This window comes from Sceloporus undulatus, chromosome 2, assembly GCF_019175285.1.
Source record: "Sceloporus undulatus isolate JIND9_A2432 ecotype Alabama chromosome 2, SceUnd_v1.1, whole genome shotgun sequence".
In the NCBI taxonomy this organism is placed as follows: Eukaryota; Metazoa; Chordata; class Lepidosauria; order Squamata; family Phrynosomatidae; genus Sceloporus; species Sceloporus undulatus.
The window spans coordinates 57,121,999-57,141,776 of NC_056523.1; the positions used below are offsets into that span (position 1 = coordinate 57,121,999).

General features: G+C 40.8%; 1 protein-coding gene across 4 annotated transcripts in view; it reads right to left on the reverse strand.

Annotated features, from left to right (window-relative positions):
• FLNB (filamin B) overlaps window positions 1-19,778 on the reverse strand; it is a 102,004-nt gene that overhangs the window by 43,923 nt on the left and 38,303 nt on the right. For all 4 annotated transcript variants that reach the window (XM_042454779.1, XM_042454778.1, XM_042454777.1 and 1 more), the window contains exons 5-18: window positions 19,597-19,715; window positions 18,144-18,221; window positions 16,590-16,752; window positions 14,822-15,019; window positions 12,681-12,818; window positions 10,030-10,156; window positions 8,827-8,963; window positions 7,800-7,993; window positions 4,478-4,591; window positions 3,287-3,430; window positions 2,998-3,121; window positions 2,588-2,748; window positions 836-926; window positions 274-443 (exon numbers count right to left, since the gene is read on the reverse strand). In XM_042454779.1, coding sequence (XP_042310713.1) covers window positions 274-443; window positions 836-926; window positions 2,588-2,748; window positions 2,998-3,121; window positions 3,287-3,430; window positions 4,478-4,591; window positions 7,800-7,993; window positions 8,827-8,963; window positions 10,030-10,156; window positions 12,681-12,818; window positions 14,822-15,019; window positions 16,590-16,752; window positions 18,144-18,221; window positions 19,597-19,715 — 1,958 coding nt within the window. The remainder of the gene's footprint in view (window positions 1-273; window positions 444-835; window positions 927-2,587; window positions 2,749-2,997; window positions 3,122-3,286; window positions 3,431-4,477; window positions 4,592-7,799; window positions 7,994-8,826; window positions 8,964-10,029; window positions 10,157-12,680; window positions 12,819-14,821; window positions 15,020-16,589; window positions 16,753-18,143; window positions 18,222-19,596; window positions 19,716-19,778) is intronic.

Consider the following 19,778-nt stretch of genomic DNA (forward strand, 5'->3'; position numbering starts at 1 on the left):
GGGCCCCCTGGGTTAAAAAAAAAGTGTATGCTCAAGCCCCATTGAAAGTAATGGGGGTTGTGCATGTGGTGGCGCAATGGCGACACACACACACCTTGGGCACACACCCCATTCAGATGAATGGGACATGCTGCCCCTTGTGCACCACACGCTCCTGCGCGGCTCCCTCACAGCTTTCAGCATATGCTGAAAGCCGCGTATAACGTGGGCACACTATATTAGGTTCACATTGTTGCAGGTTACTTGAACAACCCACCTTAAAGGAAGGCTTACCTGCTGTACTGGAGTGTATCTTACAGTGTGGGAGTAATCATAGTTGTCAATGATGTCAAGATCTTTGACAGCATCTCCAGCCATTGGACCACTGAACTGGACATCCAGAGGGGCTTTCCCAGCTCCTTTTGTGAAGACAGTGAAGTGTGTAGGCTTCCCATTCTCCACACCTAAATAGGAGGAAAAGCAAAAAAGAGTGATGTGGCATTCATCATTGTCACCCTTAGGTATCTTCTAGAACAAGGCATTCCAGACCTTTAAGGACAGAATACTGAAGCCAAGTGATTACCAAACACAGAGTTGGAAAAGCCAGCTCAGTCATGGTCATACTATCTGGGAGATTCTGTGATATGTTTTGTTTTTTTTAAAAAAAACTTTTCCAACCTCTAACCGAATGTAACACTGAGGCCTCATAGTATCAGTTTGTTTATATATTCTGATCTATATGTTCTGATCTACATTATATGTTCCTGATCTAAAACCTACAAATATAATAGAGATCAGCAAAGAGACAATCAGAAGACAACTCCCATTTGGCTTATCAAGTTAGCAGAAATCTCACCTGATTTGTTGAGACCAGGCCCTTCTGCTTTCACCTTGCTTGCATCATGAGAGGGCTCCACTTTCACTCTGGAAGGGCTAGTAGGGATTTCCTTCAAGACAGAAAAAAAGTTTTAAGTACAAGCAGTAGTTTTCTGATAGTACTACTACAGATATCTTTCCCTTGTTCCTTGTACCTTCATCTATCCAAATTTATTGAAAAGCCAAATTATTAATTTCCTTATGAAATAAAATAATAAATAGTAATAAAATAATTTAGTAAGAGAAGAGTCATGGTTTTTTGTGGGTTTTTCGGGCTATGTGGCATGTTCTAGAAGATTTTCTTCCTGACGTTTCACCAGCATCTGTGGCTGGCATCTTCAGAGAATGCTTGCCTGGAAAAAATGGGTTTATATATACTGTGTGAGCCTGGGAATGCAGGAGTGATTTGCATGTGTATTGTTCTGTGCTGTTGGCTACCAGTCCTGAGGAATAGCAAAATAAGGACTCAGCAAATGCAAATGGGAAACCATTCAGAGTCAGGAGCTTTCCCAGCAGATAATGATCACCGATTAGCAGACATTAATCCTCTTTTGCATTAGCCTCCCAGCCTGAGGCCTGCCATCAGCACAGAACAATACACATGCAAATCACTTCTGCATTCCCAGACTCACACAGTATATATAGACCCACTTTTTCCAGGCAAGCATTCTCTGAAGATGCCAGCCACATATGCTGGTGAAACGTCAGGAAGAAAATCTTCTAGAACATGCCCACATAGCCCAAAAAACCCACAAAAAATCATGGATGCCAACCATGAAAGCCTTTGACTTCACAAGAGAAGTGTCACTTTTTTAGAATTTTTCATTACACCTTAATAATCCATTTCATTTTAAGGTGTTCAAAAGAACCATTATTAAACTATGCCTCTGCTAGCATGTAACATTTCCCCCTCATTTCACAGACAAATGCTGCTAGCATTTCTTTTAAAATTTAGCTCCTTGAAAGATAAGTGAATCTCTAAATTAGGGGCAGGCAAGTGGCCCCCTGATATACATAGCAATCCATAGCATCCATAGCAATTGGCTAAACTGGCCAAGGCTGATGGAAGCTACAGACCAACAACTCCTGCTGGGCTGAATTTTGGCCACCCCTTCTTGATACGCACTACGGAAGAAATAGGGCTGATTTTAAGCAGTTTTAGCAGAAAATGATGCCAAGCTAAAGTTACCAGTTCTTACAGTCTTAACTGAGCTTCTTATGAGGGCATGAGGCAAGTCTGTGGCATTTTTAAAAGGCTACTTTCTTGGAGCTAAATGTAAAAAAGAAACACTGATTCTTCTCTGGCACCAATTCTTCACTACAATGCCAGAGAACACTGAATACATTTCTCCTTTTCATTCCATTTTATATTAAACACCATATTAAGCCACAAGTTTCCTTCCTCCATGCTACATTTCATTTTGGTCTTCAGATATTAATCACCAACTGCAAGTCATTCAGAAACAACTTCTGAACATTGAAACTAAAAACAGACGTTTTCATCTACTGCAACTATCACCAATTTCTTTATACTGTATAGATATGATGCCTTTTATAGTTCTTTTTCACTGTTGTAAACCACCGTAAGCAATGTGATTACAAAAAACAGAAGGGCAGGAATGATCTTTAGGTCAACCACAAAATAAGGCTAAAACATAAAGACAGTCAACCAATATGATTAACATATGGTGGGAGACTTAGCCCCTCAAATCTCCCCCTCCAAACAACATACCTCTCCAGCAAAAAGGACTTTGACAGTGTAGCGCCCAGCTGCAGGGGGTGTATACTTCACGGTGAATGTATCATTAGCATTATGTATGATGCCAAATTCTATGTCTTGTTCTTCTTCACTTATTACATTAGCATCACATTTGATGCCAACACTCACGTCACCTTGAAAAAAAAGAAAAAGATCCATTCATTAATATACTTCACAACTGCTCTCTTAACTACTCATTGCGTGAACATTTTATGTGCTTAAGACACATAGTTAGCTTTGTCAACCCATCTGAAAAAGATTTCCAAAAGAAGGCATTTACTGCAATCAAGAGTTCCCTTTCAATAGCAATGGGACTTACTTTTCTAATAGAAGATACCCAACACTAGCTCAGAAGTCCACATCTTAAACAAGCCTGCTTTTACCTTCTCCTGCTTCTGTGCAGTCTACTGTGAAATGGGTAGGTTCATTAGCTTTCAGACCAGTCCTCTCCACTCCAGGTCCTATAACCTTCACCTTGTGGGGATGGCTGCCTTGTCCAATCTGGACCTAGGGGGCACAGGCATTTTAAAAGTAGAACTTTTGCTTAGAGTTAACACTAACTACTATCATCACCACATCCCAGTTAAGGTAAGTGTGTGCATACAACAATGGGATAGGTTTAAACTGGAGAACAAACCCAGCGACAGCTATTTTAACTGCTTTAATACCTACCCTGTAAGGGCTATTGGGCACATTTGCCCCTCCCCAAGTAACAGCAATTGTGTGCTTAATTGGTTTTGTAGGAACATATGAGCAGGCATAGATGCCATCTGGCTTCCTCTTCATTTGGATATCAATAGGATTTCCATCCCCATCCTAAAAAGAAAAAGAAGAGCAAAGACTAACTTGAAGCACAAGATTTCAGAGTTAAGAGAAGCTGGTTAGAGAAAACTGTTGAAACACAGTTACGTTTTTCCAGCTGCACTGTCTTTCCCTCTTGCCGGCCCCCGGCCTCAATGTTCCCGACATACATGGCTATGTATTACCAACTGCCCAGGAGCGGGAGGCAGGCAGGCAAGTACAGAGCAGCAAATGCCTACTCCCATCTGGACACTTTCACTTGATTCACCACCCATCAGGCCACCTTCTCTTAACTGTTCTATGGGATGGATCCTGGTAATACTCTATTGTTGTTTTTCTGGGATTTTATTAATGAATGCTGATGGTATGCTGCCTTGGAAGGATCTGTATCTGCAACAGTGAGATAGAAGTATTACAATCAGACCTTTGTATCTGCAGGGATCCCCACGAATACAAAAAAATGCAGGACCTCAAGTCCCATTAGACAGAGAGGGATTAGGATTTTTTTTTCTGTCAGCCCCTTATCCAAAAATGTTATAGGCAGATAACTTTGACTGGTTCAATTAGGGTTGATTATGTAACTGCCCTATATTGAAAAAGAAAAAGAACTGGCCCACACTGAACCTCACCACTGTCTTTCCATCTGCTCTTTGATGACAGAGGACATGCCACAATATCATCCTCTTTTCTCTTTTAGATTACTTTAGAATGGATCATACTATTGCTATTCAAGAATGTATTTCCTTAATAATGTACCTTCTGTTGAGGTTACTAAACTTACTTTTCTGCCTGCAATTTGGCTCTTTCAAACTCACCATTCTAAAATGGGCACCTCTGCTGTGAATGGAGTAAAGGCTCTAACAGACCTTTCATTCCCATAATAATCATTCATAATCCATCCCCTAACAATTCTCACTTTAATAGAGTGTTTCTGGAATCATTTGTCCCCATACCATCCAAATTACGGGTACATGAAGTACATGCAAGAGCTATGTGGGCAATAAGACAATTCTTCTACATGTCAGAAAGGGAAGTAAATGCCACTTTGATCTTTGGCCTTACCTGTGCATATATCTTCAGAGGAGCATTGCCACCTTCTTTTGTGTCAACTGTAAACTCTGCAGGATTGTTCACAATACAGCCGGTTTTCTCCAGCCCTGGACCATAGGCTTTTACCTAGGAACAATTAGAAGAAAATGGAGAACATACCAAGACACCTTTGTAGACTCTTGTACTGCTTAGCCTACAGTGAACACAGCTCATTTTCAAGACTCAGATACAATACTTGTTTGGTCTGGACACATCTTGAGTGTTATTGCTGAAACAAAGTAATTTAGAACACAGAGAAAACACAGGTGCCTAGCTTTGTAGTACTCCAAAGAAGGGACTTCTCCAGTTATACATCTCTCAGATTAACCTGGGACATATTTGTATTTACTGCTGCCATGCTACTGGATGAAGTAGGAACATTAAGAGAATATTGGTTTAATGGTTTCCAGTTATGAATAAACTAAATAATAAATTTTATTCTTATTCCCTGCCTTTCTGCTGCAGCAATCAAGGTGGCTTACATGACTAGAATATATTGGAATAATATATACTCTCAATAAATAAACTAACCCCCCCTTTAAAACAGGATTAAATACAATACAGTTTAAAAGTTCAACCTATTAAAATGACAGCAATTTCCTAGTAGAGGCAGTGGTTACATAAAGCAGGGAGAGTACAGAAATTAGATTGAACTATTCTGTGAAGGCCTGCTGGAAGAGATCCGTCTTGACAGCTTTTTTGAAGCTGTCTAGGCTGGTTATTTGACGGAATTCCTCCGGCAAGGCGTTCCATAGTCTGTGAGCGGCAACAGAGAACATCCTCTGGAAGGTTGCCATTAGTCTGGTTTTTATGGGTTGCAATAAATTCCTCCCAGAGGACCTGAGGGTGCAGGGCGGATTGTACTGAAGTAGCTGATCCTTTATATAGGTTGGAACTAAACCATGTAGGTCTTTAAAGGTAATCACCAACACCTTTTACTGTGCCCAGAAACCAATAGGGAGCCAGTGAGGAGATTTCAGATTAGTTGTAATATGATCATTTCTAGTTTGACCAGTGATCAGCCTGGCTGCCATGTTTTATACTAAATGTAGTTTCCGGACTAGGAACAAGGGTAGCCCTATGTAGAGTCCATTAAAGAAATCGAGTCGTGAGGTTACCAGTGCATGCAATACAGTTTCTAGGTCCCTTACTTCCAGGAAATGGCGCAGCTGGCCTATCAGCTGGAGCTGATAACAGATGCTCCTGACTGTCGCATTCACCTGATTTATCATGTGAAGTGACGGGTTTAGGAGCAGCCCCAGACTGCGAACACAGTCCTTAAAGGAATGTGTGACCCCATCCAGGACTGGAGATTGCAACCCTATACCTGGTTTGGGGGTCCCTACTATAAGTACCTCCATTCTGTCTGGATTCAGCTTGAGTCGGTTTTTCCTCATCCAGTCCATTACTGCTTCAAGACATTGATTGAGGAGAGAAATCCCATCTGTTGTCATGGCTACTGACCAAGACATGGATAAATATATTTGGATGTCATCAGCATACTGGTAACACCCTGCCCCATGTTTATGGATGATTTCCCCCAGCGGCTTCATATAAATATTGAATAGCATTGGGGACAAGATGGCGCCCTGAGGGACGCCCCAATTAAGCTCCGTTTTTGAGGAGCTACAGTCCCTGAGCATCACCCTCTGGAATCTGCCTGAGAGGAAGGAACAGAAGCACTGTAATGCAATGCCTCCAATTCCTTACTCTCTCAGGTGTTCCAAGAGGATGTCACGATCTATTGTGTCAAATGCCGCTGAGAGGTCTAAAAGCACCAACAGGGTCTCGCTTCCTTTGTCGATGTATAGATGGTCATCAGCCAAAGCAACCATGGCAGTCTCCACCCCATATCCCATCCTAAAGCCGGTTTGAAATGGATCTAGATAATCGGTTTCATCCAAGATCACTTGGAGTTGAAGGGCAACTGCTCATTCAATCACCTTGCTCAAAAATGGCAGATGTGACCTATAGTTTTTCAAATCCAAGGGGTCCAGGGAAGACTTTTTTAGGAGCGGCCTAACAACCACTTCCTTTAAACATGTTGGCCTTCCCTAAGAGATGCAATGATGACATTTTTGAGAAATGCCATCAAGGCATCACCCCTCTGGACGGCCAGCCATGATGGGCAGAGATTGAGGGGGCACATTGTCTTCTTCACTTTTCCAAGGATCTTGTCCATGTCATCGGTACTCACCGACTCGAACCGATCCAGTTTAATCTCAAAAACAGGTTTACTGGACACCTCATTAGTTGATTCTGCTGTAATCTCAGTGTCCAAGTTGGTTTTATCTGAGAGATTTTATTTGCAAAGTAGTTGTTAAAAGCGTCACAGCAGGCTGTTGTCAGGTTAAGTAAAGGGTTCTGCACAGGTGGAGTCTGTGTCAGTTCCCTTACCACCCCAAACAGTTCTGCCAGATGTGACTCTGCAGACGCAAAAAGTGCAGAGAGAAAGAATTACACACTGCATTTATTGCCTCTTTATAGGAACAAAGAAACTTCTTATGCCAAGTCCTGTCAGATAAGTCAAGATTTTCGCCAGGCACACTCTAGTCATTGTCCAACCCGCTTCATCTTCCTAAGTTCTTCTGTATACCATGGTTGGCGATTTGAAGCAGGTTGGAAAGGATGCTTGGGAGCGATCATGTCGATAGCTCTGGTAAGGTCGACGTTCCATGTGTTGATCAGGGCTTCGACAGAATCACCAGCATTACCAACCAAGGAACCCTCCAAGGCTTTCTGGAATCCTATTGGCACCATTAGTCTTCCAGGATGGACTATTCTAATGGGTCCTCCACCCCCAGTGGAACCAACAATGGCTCTCAGTCCAACCGTGACCAGGAAATGATCTGTCCATGACAATGCAGTGGTATTAGTTACCTCCGCCCATGAATATTCCTGCTCTGTGCTGAAGACTGCATCGAGGATATGACCCGCATAGTGTATTGGCCCGAACCAATTGGGATAGGACCATGCCTGTCATGTAATCCATGAATTCCTGAGCCGCACCTGTTAAACTGGTCTCGAGTGGGATGTTGAAGTCACCCAGAATTAAAAGTCTGGGTGACTCCAACAGCAACTCTGAGACCAGCTGCGTCAGCTCCGATAGGGACTTTGTAAGGCAACAGGGTGGAAGGTAAACCAACAGAATCCCCTTATGTTTGGAGCTGTTAAGATGAATTTCCTTATAACTGGGGCTTGAATATATCTCCATGCATTCACTAAATCATAATTTATTCGGAAGGCTTTGGTATGATTATAGCTTCCTCAGAGAGGCAGTTCCTCATTATCTTGCCTTGTCGGAGTTGAAGTCTGGAGAAGCTGGCTGGATGAAAGCCATGTAGGGACTGTCTTTGATGTCTTCATCATCGCACATGATGTGGATGGCATATTCACCAGGCTCCTTGGGCCAATATTTCACATCACATGAGCCATCGTTCTGATCATCACATTCAATTTTTGCCTGAGATGGGCCTTCAATGGCAAAGCCTAAAAAAGAAAGCCAACAATGGTACATAGAAGTGATAAGTAATAGCTGGAAAGGCTCTATCCCTTACTGCATTCAATGCACAGAAGTGTTCTTTTACAAAGTAACCCATGGCACTCATTGCAGAGATCCCATAATCCCAGAAACACTTCCTATGATGTTTGCTAGAAAATCCTTCACTTTGTGGTTAACAGTCAGGGGGTACCATCAGGAAATACCAAGGATCTCCAAATAAAGCGAGGAAGAATCCTGCCTGAAACCACCACTTGTCAGAGCGAAAAATACTCAAGTCAAATGGACCAGTGGTCTGAGTCACTATAAAGCAGCTTTCTGTGTGCCTTGTATTACAAACAGTAAGGCCTACATGTGGACTCTGGAGACCAGGATTCAATTCCCTGCTTGGTAACCTTGGATGACTCACATACAGTATTCTCAGCCCTACAAAACCTAGTGATAGGTTTGCCTTAGGGTTGCCATAAATCAGAAATGCCTTGAAGGCACACAACAGCAACAACAACAACAGTCTATCTGAAAGGCAAGGCAAGCAAATAAGTTACCAGGAAAGTCCACCTTGCATGTCCAAGAAAAACATTTCCATCATCTGCTAATATTACTCTTTCTAAAACTGAGACATGATGAAACAGTTGGTACTGCTAGATGTGTTAGAGAAGGCGACAAAACCTGAAGATAGGCTAATTAGTGGCTTAGAAGCCACAAATGGAAAGAAATCCATGCTTGTTTTAGTTTCTAATACTGACACTTTCCTCATACAGTTGACAAATGTAATACAGTATCTATCTGAGAAATATGCAGTGCAAGTTAGTCAATTCCTTACCCAAGGATCCAACTTCTGGACCAATGGATTCTACCACAAAGTCAGCAGATTTACCAACAACACCTTCATGAAGACCTGGCCCCCAAGCTCTTACTTTCTGGGGACCTGCTTCAGGACCTACTTGAACTTCAAATGGACTATGAGGAAAAACATCAGAAAAGACAATTAATAGAAATGAATGGGCAGGCATTCAATTACTGAGAAGAAGAAGCTTTATTGCTGACCCCAATCCACATAAGCAGCTGATGCACTGGATCCAGGCCACAAAATGTCTTCCTGCATTCACTCTTGCCTCTTTTAACCTCTTCCCAATCCTAACATGTCAAATCTCTACCGGTTTGAATTCCATATGTTGTTAATGACATTTTGGGACCTCAAAAGTTGTAGTGCCTCTCTCCCTATACACACCTGCCTACAATTTAGGATTATGCTGGAGGGGCTTTCCTCTGTCTCCCAGTTGGAACAACACTCTATGATGAGGAGGACTGTTTTTGCTATGACACCCTGGTACCCTGCCTCTGGAAACCCAATCAGTGCTAACACTGTTGCCACTCCAGCACCAACTAAAAACGTGTATTTTTGTTAAAGCCCCAAGGGCCTAACAGTTAGACCCTAATTGATTTTATACAAAACCCCAAAGCTGCATGGTTTTAAAATGTTTTAACTGCTTTTAAACTGTCTTGCTTTGACTTTGCTTAATCCGTTATTTGTTTTTTACTGTTTTAAATGCTTTTAAATTGGTCAAGCTGACTGTACACTGCTCTCTGATCTTCAGATATAGAGCAGATATAAATATTTTAACAAATAAAAATAGAATAGAACAAATCCCAGCCTACAGCATTAGATTAGATAGAATGGGAAGGACGGGATGTACTATGAGACCAGATACTGCCTTGACTAAAAGTGGATACTAGAATATTGCTGCTGTAATTCACTGCATTGCCAGTTACTCCCAGCTAGTATGAGTACAGAACAAACAAAATTGCACTTACTATGATGAAATCACCTTTATCCAACAAAACTGCCAAGAAAAACCATGGACAGACATTGATAATTGGGAGCTGAGTCCCACTTGTACTCTAGTATCATGGAAGGTTCTGTCATTTGATTTTGTTCTGAGCAACAATGACAACTTCTGTTGCTTCCAAAATTTCAATGCATAAGCATTGCGGGGGGCGGGGGGGATGAAATTTTTGAACTCACCTTTTGGGGATGTTGTGGCCTCCCCACAAGATCGTTACCATGTATTTTCCTGGAATTACCGGGTAATATTCAAATGAATATACACCATCCATGAAGTCTTTTTGTTTCACAAGTTCCTCCAATCCCTCTATAGAAACAGAATTGATTTAGCATTAGCCTTCAGTAGTCCCAATCTAATTGCTCTAGTTTGGGGTTATTTGGTGCCTTCTAATATTTTAAGATGAATTGCCAAGATTGTCTTTTTTTTCTCAACCAGAAATAGTTTGTGATGAGAAACTACTTCTAGTCATTTAAGAAAGATGGCATAAACATTTCCAGAAGAGAACAATGAGTGAATGCATTGCATTACCATGCTTAATTCATTCCTTTATGTTATTCCTTAGTCTACAACATTATGTATGTCATATGTTAAAACAAGGAAAGCATACACTTTGTCAGACCTCATGACCACAAGTATTTGGGGAATGCCTATTTGATTTAGTTTTCTTGAGATAGTCTAAATATGCTGAAGTTTGTTGATACAAGCCTATTGTCTTTAGCACACATTTGGCAACTTTTCCCAGCCAATGCTCAAGCATCATCTTATAAACATTGCTTTACAAGATATTTTTCCACATGCCCTTCTCCACAAACCCTACCTATTTGTAAGACATTGAGGAGGACTGTCAATTGTTTCACTCGGGACCCAGAAAGCATCAAATCTATTTAAAGGCCCTGTCTTTTAACTGTTGAACTTGGAACATTATTGAAAACACAAATATATTAGTATTATTTTTCTAAAAAGCAATGTGCTGCTCATAATAATATTCATTAGTAACCTGTGACTGTGTTTAATATCTAAAACTGTAAAAACTCACAGAAATACTATCCCCCAAAAGTGCACATTATTAGTTACACAAAAGGATTGAAAGATGTTAGCAGTTACACTGTTTTACATAATGTTGCCTCCTCATTACCACTAAAAGTAACATCTCACAAGTAAAAACATTCTCTCTAAAAATATAAAAACGTTGTTCTACACTATGAACTGACAAGTCAGCTATCACTTTCTGTCCCTTATGACTCCACCTAAGTATAGATTTGTTAAGGTGAAGCAGAGAAAAATGGACAAGGGACTTTAACATTGGGTACATGATTTTATAGGAACGTCAAATCTAAGTTTCCGGGAATGTAGAAGATATAGCATGCCGAATTTGCTAACTTTCACTTGCTATGTCAGTTCAGAGAGAGGGAGACAAATTAATGCTTTGGAAGGCTGAAATGGTTCTGCAGTTAGAAAGTTCCATTACATTCAGTATATCTGACACTGAGTGCAAATTCCTCCATCACTTTCCAATTTTCATATTTGGAAAAAGCCTAGAAGGTAGTCAAATCAAAAGAATATCCTTCAAAGCAGTTTTGCTATGGTCACACTGATTCATCTGTGGCAGCAGTACTTGCCCAACATACAAGGAATTCCAAGTTTGGGAAAGACTTTAGATCCAAAACACTCTGCAGTTTGAGACCTCTTTAATTGCCCTGGCTCAGCGTTAGGAGTCCTGAGAATTGTAGTTTATTGTGGTACCAGAGCTCTCTGACAGAGAAGGCTAAATGTCTCACAAAACTACAGTTCCCAGAATTCCCTAGGATTAAGCCATGGCAATTAAAGTGGTCTCAAACTGGATTATTTCTGCAGTGTGTTTTGGACCTTTTGTTTCTCCCCTTGAGCTTCAGTACCTCGTACCAAAAATAAGTTAAACCTTTCTGCTAAAGTTTAGAATTCAGAGAGCTAAGTACCATATAACTAGTTCTGCACACCTAGGGGGCTTGGATTTGGGCTCCCAGAACAGGAATTCCTGCCCATGTGTGAAACCAAGGGGAATTTCTCCAAAACACACACCCAAGTTATATAAAGATTGCTTAGCCTGGCCCAAAGATTCTTTCTAAGTCATATGTCAGCTTTATATTTCTTGAGCAGGGCTATAATGAAACTTAGTATATCAACAAACACATTTATAATGTGAAATCGAAGGCTTTCTTTCATGGCTGGCATCCATGGTTTTTTGTGGGTTTTTCGGGCTATGTGGCCATGTTCTAGAAGATTTTCTTCCTGACATTTTGCCAGCATCTGTAGCTGGCTTCTTCAGAGAATGAAGATGCCAGCCACAGATGCTGGTGAAACATCAGGAAGAAAATCTTCTAGAACATGGCCACATAGCCCAAAAAACCCACAAAAAAACAAACACATTTATACACAGACATACAAAAACACACACAGACACACACACAAACACAACCCTATCTCCCTTCTCATCAAGAGTTACTTTACATATATGTACTTGTATGCTCAAAGCAGAAGTTCAAGGCTTACCAAATCCAAAAAAGGAGTTGCCCGGCTCAAGTTACTTCTGCACAAACATGTAAAGCAGATGCTATTACAATACAAGAACTAGCCATTTCATACTTTCAGCCATATTTATATTATTACTCTTGTACAATTAAATTAGGTATGTAGAGAGGAAAAGGAGCTCCATTTCACCTCTGGAGTTCCCCTGAGGGGCAAAGTCAACATGCAGATAGTAGTACCACAGGTTGATTGATATACATTTAAGCCCTTTGCAAACTTCTTCAACCACACCCAAAACCCAGGCAATGCTAAGCTGAACACTTACTTGGCCCTTTTACTGCAACATGGATATCTCCACTCCCTGCAGCTTTAGTATCAACCTTGAAGTCTGCGGTTTCTCTGATCCGAACTCCTTTAGGTTGGAGGCCTCTGCCGCTGGCACGGCAGGCATTTGGATTGCAGGCTACAAGCAAATTGCAGACAGACATCAATGCAGTCTTTGATTCCTGGAGATATTTAACTCAACCAAGCCAGCCTGAAACAGCTTCTCTCAGCTTGCTTAAGATGAATGAGATTCTACTTTATGAAATGCAAAACCTGAATGTCATTCTGTAGTATTAAGGAGAAAGGTCGTGGCTGTCAAGGCACATTATATTTACATAGAAGTAAGGATTACAGTTTGGGGCTAAATTCCTATACTTCATACAGGAAAATCCCACTGAAATAGTCTGAATGCCAACAAGGTTTCTAAACATCTGAGATCAGTTTTTGTAGTTTTCAAAAAGGATCGAGTTTGATAATAGTAAAAGGTATCTTAATTTCCAAAGCTCCAAATTTAGTGGGCATGTTATTTTCTTCTGAAGCCATGTGCCTTAAAGGATACATGCAAATGAAACTACTTAATGTGAACCAGATTTTCAGAATAAGTCCCAAGTTTAGGTCGTGAGAGGAAGATGAAGTCATGGGGATGGTAACTACAAGCCAGAATTTCCAAACATTATATCCTGGATTGAGACAGTACTGCTGTGCTGATTCTGCTATATATGCCATGCAGAACACCAAGCAACCACCAGACCCATGGAAATGTGGGAACCTGGAATGCTAAATTAGCAAACCAGATCTCCAAATAAAGGTCTGTGCAGATGTGCTTGAAATTAGCAAAACCATGAGGTGGGAAATAAATGGAGTGTCAAGGACCTATTCACAACCACACTGAGAGAAATACTCATATACAGTACATGTTTTGCTGAAGATCTGTACTATAAGGAAAGCATGCCTCTCTTTGTATGAGAGGGAGAAATATACCAGATACAATGTGGAGCAGGCAATGCACAGGACCAAGTCTACATTAAAGACAAAGCTAATTACTAACTCAGCCTTTCTCATCTGTTTCACTGTAGCTGCTAGCTACATCCTTAACAGCTGCTTTGGCCCATAGAGTGAAACATTATGGGAGGTAGAAGACTGCTTAAAAAACTTAAGCTATGAGCTTGCATGTCAATATTTGTGTAGCCATGATATTGGGGTATAATTGCCATGCACCCTGAAGGTCTCCCAGATGAAAAGTGTAGGTTCCAAACATCTCAACTCACATTTCTTTCTGGAGTTGATAACCATCTCCTTGGAGGAAGAGACAGTTCACCATATGACAATTTCCTGCTCCAAGAACACAGGCAATCTTTTCCTTCAGCCACTCTGCATTTACTACTTGCTCTATGCCTATCTGTTCACTCAAATACTCCAGTAAGTTGAAGTTCAGACTCAACCATCTCGCAATGAAGTTTGACAGTTTGTGGTTAAGCATTCTGTCTTTTTGCAAAACACTTTGCAGGCAGCCCAAATGTCTAGCAACCTGCTTGCAACATTTGCTTCAAGATGAAGTCTAGGAGGTGTTCAGTAACTGCACCCTGTAGATTTTGCTTCAAGATGAAGTCTAGGAGTTCACTAACCACACCCTGCCCCAAACATACCCATGATCACCCTGCACACTCTCTTACCGACAAAACTTGCCCAACTATGAAGCCAATAGCAGTGTAGTCCAATATCCCACAAACTGAGAGTAGCTCAGGAGAGGTGAGCAGAAGTCTGAAAGCACAGGAGCAGGCACAGATGGAATAGAAAAGCCAAATGTCAGTTCAGAAGGAGGAGGGGGGGAAAGAGTTGTGATACAAAGCAAAGTGAATATAGTAGGTATAAAGAGATACAGCAACAAAGAGCTTGATTCTAAAAGTGTCAAAAGAAGCACTGTGGCCATTAGGATGGCAGACTAAAACCCAGTTAGTTATGCAAGAAGACATCAACACTTAGAAGCACTTCTTCTGAAAGGACTTCCAGGCAAGAATAACTTAATTGCTTGATGTCAATTTAGAAGACAAATTCACACTTTAAAAACAGAAGAACAGAGTAAGAGCTGTATTTAAACTCAATAAAACAGCAAGGAGACATAAATCTGTTCTTAATGCATACCTTCACCAATAACAATTCCCCAAGGGCTTTTTGGAACATGCTCTCCAGCAAACATTACTCTAATAGTATGAGAACCAGCTTGAAGAGGCTTGTACACACAGCGGTACACCTGATTGCCTTTGTCTTCTACCATAACTTCAGCAATGTTCTTCCCTTGAGGGTCTTCAACATCTACGTTTATATCACCAACACCAGCTCCTACAAAACAGTAAACATAAGCTTAATATTCAGCTCCCAGAATTAGCTTTGTCTTCTCATTCTGAAGCCATAAACAGCGACAAATAAAGTACAAAGAGACTGGGATTTCAAGAATAAGGCAATTTATGCAGGAGTTGTAGAAAAGGCAATCCTGTCTACATCTTATTCTATACACACACACACACACACAAGCATATGAAGTTGAAGTCTATAAAATATTGAGTAGGAGAAACTCAAGATTTGTAGCTTTACAAGCTGAGCTGCATGACAGAAAATACACACCAAATGGATTCTCCTAACATTCAGCAAGATTTTGGCCATTTCCCCCCAAAAAAACAAAAAACCTACTCCTAGATTAATTTAGACCAGCATTTAGCAGTTTTCCAACCTAAAGTGTTTAAGCAATTTTAGTTTTGAAATATAGTAGAACAAGACTTGTTTCTCTTGTTAAGAAATTCCTAGCTATATTTAGCAATTCAGCAAACAAAAAAGATTATTACAAATTAAGCTTCTATGTAAGTGTAAATTGCAGGAAATGCCTGTACACCTAGTAAAGCCAAGCTTGTGAGATCAGTCTCAACTGGGCTCTATGAACATCTTCTACCATAATCTCTGTCCACCTATCTTAGTACAGTGTGCCCACGTTATACACGGGCATGTTTTACGCAGCATCCAGCATACGCTGGAAGCCACGATGGAAGCAAGGGAGGCGCGTGCCAGAAGGAAACAATGTGCACACTCCCGTGGCATGCACCTGCGCGCCGCCGCTGCACCACCACGGTCACGAGCCCCATTCATTTGAATGGGGCTTGAGCATCCACATTTTTCCCTTACACGGGGGGAGGGTCCGGAACGGATCTCCCGCGTAAGGGAAAGGCGGACTGTATTACTGGGATTACAAGCTTGTTCCACCCCCATTTTGCCATGAATTCCCAAGATCAATGAGAAAAAGATTTAAGGGAACAATTTCATACACCTTGCACTACAACCCCACACTTTGCAGAAAAGGAACAAATAATACTTTAAAACCTGTATGACAACTTTCTTTCAAAAGTTCACCACCACCAAGCAAAATTCAGAAAATGAGTATGAATTCATCAGTTTATCATGCCTGCATTGTAATGTTGGGACTGATAGTCCTGGAATCAGACTCCTGCGCTTGTATGATAAAGTCTAGATGTCTGAATGAGACAAAGTACATTTCTCATAGCTAAAAGAAAAGTACTGATAAATAGAATATGGTGATAAATTGATTACTTTAAATATCCACAGAACCTTTAACTGGAAAATAATTATTAAGCTTAACTCATGGAGCATCATGCACCCTTTCCACCTTCAGACATATTGGGCAATACAAAAAGAATGGTGCAAAAGTAAAGCTGTTCTTATTCATTTTTCACCATTGTTCTTCAATCACTCTTTATTCTGTGCAGATACCATCTGAGCCATATTCAAGAGAATTCTACATAAACAAATTATGACCCAGGATGAAAACTAAGCTTGGTACAGCTGCCCAGATGACAAATTATACTGTGAGAAATATATGTCAACCCTGTTTAGCACATCTTACCTGCTGTATAAATGTCAAAGTAAGTAGGTTTATTGGCTATATTTCCTGTTACTTCCAAGCCCGGCCCCTTGGCTGTTACTTTGCTGGCATCTCCCTGGGCCTTGTCAACATTGACTTCAAATGGGCTCTTTGAAATGTGCTGGCCAGCAAACAGAACTGAAACCTAGAAATACAGTTAATAGTGTTCACATAAAATATGCAAGATCACAAACTGGCTAAAACTATTTGTTTGCCCACTCAGAAAACGGCAGGAATTATGACTTTGTATACTGATGTTCAGCTACTAATTAAAACACTTAAAAACTTCTAGATACAAGTGTCTCTAGGCATGTATGGAGTGTGGTACATGGGCTACCACAAGCAGATAAATCACACATATTTCAGAAAGCCTGTTTATTCCAGTCTACCTAAATTCATGAATTGCCATCATATCCAGAACTCTCCTTCCACCCACACACCACAACTTGTTAGGAACTGCATGAGTTGTTGGCTGCTGCTCAGCAGCACAGCCTCTGTCTCAAAACTGACATGGGAGGAGCAAAAAAGCTGTCCTTCACTGTGTTTTTAAAGTTTTAAATTAAACCACTGGGTACCAGTAATGAAACAGCTTAGCAATTTTGTTTAAGAAAGCTAATTAAGTATGCACCATCTGTGAAGGTTATTCTTTCTACCATGTAAGTAGAGTATGATACCAACATACTGCACCAAGAGATGCACCTAACAGTATCTCACCATGTCCCTAAGGGTTCCACAGGCTGCTAGAAATAATTCCATAACTGGGACAACATACCTAGATCTGTGGCCACAACAATGTTTAGCATGCCTAACACACTACAGTATACAGACTCTTACTGAGAAAGAGACAACTTTTCATTGTGGACAATGACTTCTCATAGGAGGTAACTCAAATGCACTGCCAAGCCATTTAGTTGGTTAGATTATACAGGACAGAGTCTAAATAGAGCCAAACCCTTCCGATTTGATTTGGAACAAGCCAGTTAGAAAGCCAGCTTTCAAGATGTGTTTCTTCCTCAACAAAAGAGAAGTCAAAAGAATGCATATACACAAAGACACAGTTTAGCCATTTCTTGCTTTAGAGTGGTGACTGGGCTTTGCTTCTTCTGCACATTTTATCTGAAACTAGGGCCTGTTACAGACTGCCCAAATAAAGCTGCTTCGGGTCTCTTTGGAGGTATGCTATTTAAATGATGCATGCATCCTAAGAATCCGGAAGCTGCACCAAAGCTGCACTCCAGTGCTTAGGAATGGAGTGTGGCTTTGGCGCGACCTCCGGACTCTTAGGACCCATGCATCATTTAAATAGCATACCTCCAAAGAGACTCGAAGCAGCTTTATTTTGGCAGTATGTAACAGGCCTAGCTTTCTGACATGACCGACTACTACCATTACAGAAGTGGGGGTAAGGTGTCACTCTCAGGTATGGCTACTGTACTATACTAACTAGATGTAAGATAGTTCTAACAATGTCCTGACTAAACGTCCTTATCATTTGAACTCAAGTGTCACTCTCTGAAAATCCCCAGATCTTCTCACCTTGTGTGGTCCTGTAACCTTTGGCACATATTGAACAGCATAGGTCTTGTTCTTGTCATTATCTGGGATCACCTTTGCCTGGGAAAGAGAAAGGTATTAGAAAATCTTTCCAATCAGTATCTCTGAACAGCTATTGTCAACTTAAGGCAGACTTTACATTTGAAATAGCAGTTTTGCAAACATGCTCTTCCACAGCAGAATATGCTTGTCAACACTAGCTTTTTTCAAGCCAACAACTCTCTCAAGAACAATGTAGAGCCCTTATTTTGACTAGGGCATTACAAAGGGAGTGTGTTGTACTTTTTAGTCAATGCACCTAAGTGTTTGGTTAATTCAATGTGTGTGTGTAATTATTTTCATTTTATAACTTTTTGTGTTTTTATCTGTATCTGTTTTTAATCTTCTTGTGAACAGCCTTGAATCTGCGAGAAATAAAAGATACAAATAAAATAAAAGATGTCCAGGAATTAATGAACTGCAAAGAACCCAGTTTTCATCTCCCTTATTCCCACTTAAGGTTCCTTCTGATATTACTTTAGCCAAGTGAGAACAATTTCTCTCTACATGAATCCTCTCTACATAGTTATGGAAACATCCAAAGGCATGGAAGAAGAGCAATCAAGGATAGCTCTTTCCCATACAAGCACCATCCTTTTTGGAAGCCATAGCAACATGTTTGGAAAAGAGCACATGGTGGACTCTTCCCACTGAAACCAAAGATTCTGATGTCCTGCACAGTTCTAGTGAGAACACATTCTACAGAAACTGCTTTTGTGTCACCAAATCAAAGGTGGACAACTTCATTGGGTCCAGGAGATCAGTTACGCCCGACTGAAGCCTTCCAAGGAGACACAGCCCTGGCTCCAAAGCTAGTTGGTAGATGTAAAGAAACACACACTTCCCATACAAAACAAGATGTGTGGAGAATATGTTTTAATGGAGAACTATACTTCCTGGGTTCTTTTTTAAAACAGCAGAAATATGTAGGATTTTATCAGTCACAGGAACCACAAAAATCAGCAGCTACATTTTTGCAGGTTGGCTATTCCTTCAATGATAGCCAATTCAGTTAAGTAGCTCTTTCTTCCACAGCTCTAGGTTTTATTATCAAGAGCCTTTCTCATATTATCAAGAGCCTACCACAGTAAGGTCAAATCTGGTGGAAACATAAACTAGCTGTATTGCACCTAGATTATTTCTGCACCTAGCCTACTACTGCCTGCTTTGACTAGCAGCAGCTCAGTAAGGGATTTCCTCCCCTGCAAACACCTAGCATCCAATCCTGGTAAGTAGGAATGCTACGGTTTGAACCTGGAACCTTCATATGCATCCTGCCACCTGGCACAGAATTATGATTCAAACTCTTAAAACTCAAACATTTATCCAAGAAATGTAAAGAGACCAAGTAGTCAACCAACTCCTTATCTTCCCCTAGGCCTCTTGATATGCACACCTCTTCTCTGTTGCCTTCTGGGTCTTCTATAAAAACCATGACTTCACCTTGGCCAGCACTAATAGTGTCCACGGTAAAGTTGGCAGGTTGCTTCACCATGTTACCATGTGGTTCAATTCCTGCAAACACATAAATGGAATTGTCAGAGGGCACCAGAAAGAAATCACTCATTAAAATCTCAG